Source organism: Octodon degus, unplaced genomic scaffold, assembly GCF_000260255.1.
Source record: "Octodon degus isolate 3935 unplaced genomic scaffold, OctDeg1.0 scaffold00048, whole genome shotgun sequence".
Lineage (NCBI taxonomy): Eukaryota > Metazoa > Chordata > Mammalia > Rodentia > Octodontidae > Octodon > Octodon degus.
In genome coordinates this window covers 6,123,820-6,131,486 of record NW_004524624.1, presented here as the reverse complement: position 1 = coordinate 6,131,486, position 7,667 = coordinate 6,123,820, and the positions used below count along the sequence as shown (strand labels likewise).

At 45.1% G+C, this 7,667-nt stretch overlaps 1 protein-coding gene across 2 annotated transcripts in view; it reads left to right on the top strand.

Moving 5' to 3' along the window:
* Positions 1-4,596: 4,596 nt before the first annotated feature.
* Faf2 (Fas associated factor family member 2) overlaps positions 4,597-7,667 on the top strand; it is a 62,486-nt gene continuing 59,415 nt past the window's right edge. For both annotated transcript variants that reach the window (XM_023716536.1, XM_004632298.2), the window contains exon 1: positions 4,597-4,698. In XM_023716536.1, the coding sequence (XP_023572304.1) occupies positions 4,636-4,698 (63 nt within the window). In that variant the 5' untranslated portion in view covers positions 4,597-4,635. The remainder of the gene's footprint in view (positions 4,699-7,667) is intronic.

Here is a 7,667-nt window from a genome sequence, read left to right as displayed (position 1 = left end):
CTGAATTTCTGGGAACTTGATTATTATATGTGTGGGTGTGATTTTAATTGGGTTGACATTCTTTGGAGTTCTATATGCATGTTATCTGAATGTCAGATTGCTTCCCCATATTTGGGAAGTTTTCTACTATGACTTCTGCCCATATTCTTCTTATATCATTTGTATTGACTCCTTCTTTCTCATTGATGCCTATTAGTCCTACGTTGTTCATCTTTGCAGCATCTTGCAGATGTTGAAGTATTTTTTCCTGCCGCCTAGTTGTTTTTAAGAGATTGTTTGCTTCCTTTTCACGAGCTGCAATGGTGTCTTCAAGGTCTGAAATTCTATTTTCACCTTTATTCAATCGGTTCTGCCAGCTTGCAATTGAGGATTTTATTTCCTGTATATCGCTTTGCATCTCCCTCATGCATTCCATTTTTGTTCTATGTTGCTCCTTCAAGGATTCCATCTTTTTTTAATCTCCTCTATTTTTTTTTTATCAGTGTATACTTTAGAAGCATTTAGTAATTCCTTTGTTATAGTTATAGGTTCTTTTCTTATTTCAGAAAATATCTCTGATATGAGTTCCTTTATACCTTTGTGCAGTTTTTTCTTCTCTTCAGACTCATTTCAGAGACTTCAGGTGTGTGATTTCCAAATTCTTCTTTGCTATTGTCTTCTGCATTTGTTCTGGATGGGCTCAGGGCCTGAGAATGCATTATGCTCTTTCTCTTTATTTTGGCTGAACCAGGGATTGAACTCAGGCCCTTGAGCTTGCCAGGGAAGCGCTTATTCCACTGAGCCATCTCCCCGGCCTCTTTCTCTTTATTTTGGATAGCACCATCTTCTGACCTTTGGTATAGAGCTTTGGGGCAGTTACTACCTTAGAACCAGGTCTGGATCTACCAAGTACAAACTTGTCCGGGTGGGTGTGGCTTGGGTCCGGCAGCTGTGCTCCACTTCTTCCTGCTGCAGCCCTTGGAAGTGAACCTGCTGTGACACTCTGGCAAGATTTTTCTGCTCCTGGATTAGCTGGGGGCGTCTTGCTTCTAGCCTCCCTTCAGGGAGTTCAGCCACAGGGTTCTACACAGGGCCTGTCGGATGGGGAAAGTTACACACACACAGCGGGCCTGTGCGCTGGCTCAAATGAGGATCCGGCTGGCTGGCAGATGGTCAAACTCACACGCTGGGCATGGGCACTGGCTGGTGTGAGGATTGGAGGGCCCACGGGTGGTCCCACTCACCTCTGGTCACCTTCCGTGCCCCAGGTTGTGTGCCGCTTGTTGTATATTATGAGTTTGTGCTGAAAGAATCAACGAGAAGATCCGATGAATATAGCCTCAGAGCTCTCACTGAGATTAATCTAAGTGAGCTGTTCTTGTTTTTTTATAATGGGAATGGAACTCAGGACCTTGGGCTTTCCAGGCAGGTGCTGTGCCACTGAGGTATATCCCCAGCCCAAAATGAGTTCAAGACCAACCTGAACCATGTAGCAAGACCCTGTCTCAAAAAGACAAAAAAAAAAAAAGACAAAAATAGCCAGGGATAGCTCACTGGCATAAGTTCCTGCCTGACAAGAGCAAGATCCCTAGTTCAATCCCTGCTACTGCAAATAAATAAATAAATAAATAAACCCAAGCAAAACAAACAACAAAATGAAAGTTTATCCTAGGAAACAAACCAAACAGTCCTGAAGGCAGCGTGGGTGGGGTAGGCAGTTTTGTGCACAGAAGTGGTGGTGGTTGTCTGTTCTATGGGGGAGCAGCCCAGAATGAAAGAGGCAATTCATTTTTATGAGTTCTCAAAGAACTACGCACATTTTAGGAAGCGCGGGGGGGGGGGGCTCTCAACTGGGCAGAACTTTACTATTCCTAGGCCTGAGTTTGAAAGCTTGGGGTCCCCTGGTGTGGTGGCATACACCTGTAATCCCAGCAATTGGGAGACTGAGGCTGGAGGATCGCCAACTTCAAGGCCAGCCTGCACTACATAATGAGATCTTGTCTCAAAAACAGAAACTAAGAAAGAAAGGTTATGGTCACCCATTCATTAGATCTGTTGCACAGTTTGCCTGCACATTCCCAAAGAATACAACAGCTTGCTCATTTAATTAACAGCCTGATTTACTCCCCCCCCCCCCATGGCCTAATGTTGCTGCTGCCTACTTGTTTTCTCCCAGGCGACTGCTTCCAAGGCGGGCCAGTACACAGCTCATTAAATGGAGTTGAGGATAGTGCAAGCTAACCAGCTTTTGGTCTGCCTCATTCCCTCCCGCTCACCAAGCCACAGTGTTCTGGTGAGCCAAGTTCAACAGCGTGAGGGGTCCTACCGCAGGGAGAACGAGAGGGCTCAGAATCAGAAAAGTAGAAGGTGCACAAAAAAGTGCCTATGAGAGCGGGTGGCTGTGCCTATCGGCTGGTAATTATGAAGTCACGGAGACAGATGTCTTATTCTTTTGATAGTTGCATTCCTGAGAATAGTTCCCAAATCCTTGAAAGATATATATCTCTTTATCTACATATTTTTGGTATCAGGGATTGAACTCAGGATCTTGTGCTTGCCAGGCAGGCACTTAAGCCACTAAACTATCTCTCCAGCCCTTTGAAAGATAGTTCTGAGTTGTAAAAGACACTTATGCATAGTTGTAGGCCCTTCTTTTGGTAAATGCCCAACAAATGATTGTGGCCCATCAAGCAAGCCCTGGGTTACTGGTAAGACCTGATAAAAGATCTGAAAGAAAGAGGTAGCTAAAGAGGAAGTCTTTCCACCCATTAGTGCACCCTTCACATAGCACTTCAAAGGCCTTCCTGTCATCTTCACCTATCTTGCCTGATCAACTCTACAAGGCAACAAGGATGGGATTCTAATGGACACAGGGATGCAGGAGGACAAGTGGGACTTACACAAGTAATGTTAAAAGAAAAATCCCCCCTCTCCTTGTTTTTTGCAAGCTGTGTAACCCAGGCTGACTTTAAGTTTACCTTAGCTTCTCAAGTGCTGGGATTATAGATATATGCCACCATGCCTGGAAATAGGAAAAATTCTTTAGGCCAATTTTATTGGGTAGTTTACCTGAGCAAAGAGAAACAAAACAAAAAGTTGCAAATTGGGCACACCCAGAATTAGAATGGTTTCTGAGAATCCCAGCAAACCTGTGATTCTACAGTATTTATGGAAAAATGATTCTGGCATATAAAATAGTTTACTTGGCCATAGCTTAGTCCACCATCCAAATAGCTACCAGACTTCTTGCAAAAAATCAACATTTAATTACTATGATTAAATTCTCTTATCCACCTTAGTGTGGTGGCTCATGCCTGTTGTCCCAGTACTTGGGAGGCTGAGGCAGGAGGATTGCTCCTAGTTCAGTGCCAGCCTGGACTACATAGTGAGTTCAAGGCCAGTCTGAACTACATAGGTAGACCCTGCCTCAAAAAGCCTCCCACCCAAAACTTCTTTTATCCCTTCAGTCCATTGGATTCACTGCAGATACCCAGTTCAAATCCACAACCTTCCAACAAGTTTTATTTTTAACAACGATTAGAGAAAAACTGTAGGAGAGCCACGTCTGCTTCCCTAGTGTCTTCTGAAGGATGGACAGAAGATGCTGACAATGGGGGAAAGAAAACAGAAGTGAGAACAAAAATGAGAGCTCTACAGAGGCAGTGGAAGGGAAATAGAAACCAGGGGATAGGGATAAGACTAGAAATAGCACTTGCGAAGGGTAAGAATTGCCTCCATGGAGAAAGAGCTCAGTTGACAAGTTGGGGCTTTACGGGAAGTCTCATTCAACCAACGACAAGATGGAACTCTAGTGACTTGCCCGAGGATGTCCACAGCATGGAGAATTGCTAGAACCCGAGCCTAAGTCTCCCAAACCTAGGCCAGGGATCTTTCTTTGGCCTGTGTCAGGAGGACAATGGATCACTGGGTTAGACCACGGGCGCAAGTGCTGAACAACAAAAGGGGGCTTGCAGCCAAAGGAGGCTGGGCACGTTCACGACCCGGGTAGTTGGAAAGCTCCACTTAAGTCTGGAGGTGCCATTAACCATTAGAGAGAGACCAAGGAAACCAGGGCCAAAGTACTCCCAGCAAGGGATGAAGTTGGAATTTCAACTTGACTAAAACTTGTGCAAAGGAGGTGTCAGAAATGCCCCATCAGCATTCCGTGACTTTCCAATCCTGACAAAAAGATGGCCAGGAATTTTTGGAAGCGCCGAAGCAAGAACCAAGAATCACACCAGTATTTTTCAGACAGGCCACGATTTCCTGAGAAAACTTCAGGAATAATTGAGATGATTAGAAAATGATTAGGAAGCTACGGAAATCAGCCAAATGGCACACGGTACTTTCTGAAGCTTCTAGAGGCACATTCGGGCTCTCTCGGCTCTCTGAGATTTACTCTGTAATCTTGAACTTCTAGTGGATTGTTTGATCACCGAAATCAGTAGGTCTCCTAGTACCTCGGCCATTGCCTAAATCGCTCGAGATACACCCGAGAGGGGCGCCATCTGGCGGCCGAGGCGGAAGAGCGCGGGAGCCGGCGCGCGCAGATGTAGTTACTTGCCGACGGCGGTTCAGACCGGATGTGGTTGTGCGTGAGGTCACTTCCGGCGGGTGACGGTGTGGACGGGTCAGGAGCGTAGAGGCGGCGGCAAAATGGCGGCGCCGGAGGAGCGGGATCTAACCCAGGAGCAGACAGAGAAGCTGCTGCAGTTTCAGGTAGCGGCGAGTACTCGGTGCAGCTTATGCCGCCGCGGGCAGGGGAGTGGACCTCTAGAAGAGCGTAGAACTCCTCAGATTGGGTCCGGGCTCTTTTTCAGACCAGAAAGCTGCCCCCTCCCCCCAGCCGCCAACTGCCCCGATTCCTCTGTGCCCCGAACTCCTCTTGGTCCCCAGCATTCCAGCCATCGTTGCCGGCCCGGCTCGCCTCTTCCGTTACCCTCTACCCTCAGCGGGTCAGTTTCCGTAGTTTTCCTTAGCGCCGCCAGCCCTCAGCCATTCTTCCCAGCCCAATGACTCGAGACATGCCCGAGATGCTTAATTCCCACCGCGGAGTTGGCGTTAGTTGTGGTCTCTGAAACACCTCCCACCACCATCCCACAGCATTTCCACAAACGTTTATGAGGGCCTCTTGGGTACCAGGTCGCTTGTTGGGGGCTGTGGTGGGGAAGGGAGCACCTACTCACAGGCTTGGCCTCTGCCCTAGAGGTGTGGGAGGACACCACGGACCGAAACAATGCAACTGAAGTACCGTCATCAGCTTCTGACGGGGTTTCTTGTCTTCTGCTTATTACTGGACTCCTATGCTTGACTGTACTTGAGGAGAGTGGCAACTTGCAGGAATTTGCCTCCTTTTAGTGGATGTCACTTAAACTATGAGCCTAAGAATCTGGTTAGAGATCATTACGGCCGATGACTGTGCTTTGTTACCATTTTATCTCTTAAATGTGTATCTTAAAAATGTCTGCTTTCCTGAGGATGTTATGGAGGTCAAAATAAGCTTACAGTTGTTAGGAGCACATTGTTAAACAGTAAAATGCTCCCAGAGTTACTGCTATTAATTATTGCTTAACTTAACAACTGAAGTGGGTACCCTTATTTCCAAATATATAAGGTTCACAATATGTATTTATTCAGCAGTATTTATGAAGAGCTTCAATGCTGAGGCACTGCCAGGTAGAATAACATTTCCTGGATATTTACCATGTTGTAAGTACTTCGCTAAACATTTAGCTTATGTTATCTCATTAAATATTCACAACAACCCTGTGAGGTTCATACTGGTGTTCATATTTTACAGAGGAAGGATATAAAACTTAAGAGCTAACAGTGCTTAGGTTACACAGCTACTGTTTAGTGGTGTCAAATTTAAAGCCAGAACTATTTTTCCAAAACCTTTCTTGGGTTAGGGCTGGTCACATAGCTCAGGGGACTAAGTGCTTGCTTAGGCAAACACGGGGGCTGGGTTCAACATTGGGCACCACATGCCATGCCAGCTCCACCCCTGGGCACACTGAGCCAGCCTGCTAGTCTGGTCGTGGTGGCACACTCCTGCGGTGTCAGTGCTGGGGGTGCTGAAAACAGGAGGATCGCTAGCTCCATAGTGAGACCTTGTACCAAGCACATTAAAAAAAAAAAGAAGAAGAAGAAAGAAAAAGAAATTCAGAGTCACAACCTTTCTCAGGTTAATTTCCCTGCTATACATCCCACATAAGTATCAGTACAGCTGAGGTAGAATACAAATACTGTGATATTAAATTTCTTGTGTTCTCATTTTTCTGTAATTTCCTAGATTTGATTTTATTATAATTTTTGAGGTATTTTTCTACTCTTAAATTAAGCAGTGTATTCAAAGTGTTTGAAGGGTGAAATGCTATTATAGACATAGTTGACATTTAATGGAAATTTTTGTAGAGATATTGATGACAGATTAAAATTGAAGAATGAGTAAACTGTAGACAACTATCTTCCATTTCCTTGTAGAACACCCATTTCAGATTTCATTTAACTTTTGCAAACTATTTTATACTTTACAACTCTTCACAGGTAAACCTTTTTTTTTTTTGGTGGTACTGGGGATTGAACTCAGGACCTTGCACTTGCCAGGCTAGCGCTTATTCTACTGAGCAATCTCCCTGGCCCAACCTCATGTTATTTAATTATAACAAGGAGATGTGAGTTATAAATCGTAGTGTAATCTTGTACTGGAAGAACATGAGTAAATGGTAACATTTCAGAGTTAAAGAGTATAGAAACCTCCATTTTTGTATTCAGTGTATATCAGGAGAGGTAGACAGCATGTTAATTGTGCTGATTGCTTTATTAAATTGAATTTGCTGAGGGACTGCATTGTGTGTGTGTGTGTGTGCTATAGGCAAACACTGGATCAGATATGTCGTACATACTGTCCATTAAACATTCTTTGAAACTTACTAGGTGTCAAGCATTATACCTTTAACTCTTAAACCTTTGGAAAAGACTATAATTAACCTCCACTCATTTTATTTATGAAGAAATAGGTTCTGAAGGGCCAGCCAAATAGCTCAGTAGATTAAAGCACCTGCAAGCAGGTACAGGGGCCTGGGGTTTGATCCCCGGGCCTGCCTTGCCAGCCCTATCCCCTGGGGTGTGCTGAGATGGCAATTGAGACTAGGTGTGGTGGCGCGCACCTGTAATCCCAGCTCTTGGGAGGCTGTAAACAAGAGAATCAGTACGAGTCTGATCTAGTAGTGAGACCCTGAACACCCTGTAGACCCTTCCCTAAAATACAAAAATAGAAAGAAAAAGAAATAGTTTCTAAGAAGACAAATAGCTTGAACAAGTAGTAAGTAGTAGAGATGTATACTTTTTTTCCCGTGCTGGAATGACAAGAGACTTAGAAATCCATACCCATAACTATTTGCATATAACCTAATGGAGAAGCCAGGTACATACATGAATAATGAGAGTGCCCAGCAAGATAAGAGTGCTCGGGCCGGGGAGATGGCTCAGTAGAATAAGCGCTTCCCTGGCAAGTGCAAGGGCCTGAGTTCAATCCCCGGTTCCGCAAAAAAAAAAAAAAAAAAAAAGGTACCACACCTCCCCCAGCACCAGGCTTCCCTCAAACCCTTGACCCTTTAGGGGGCTTGCAACCCTGCTCTTAAGCCGAATCAGGAGGGTGGTGTTATTTTGTTGTTGCTTGTTTCCCG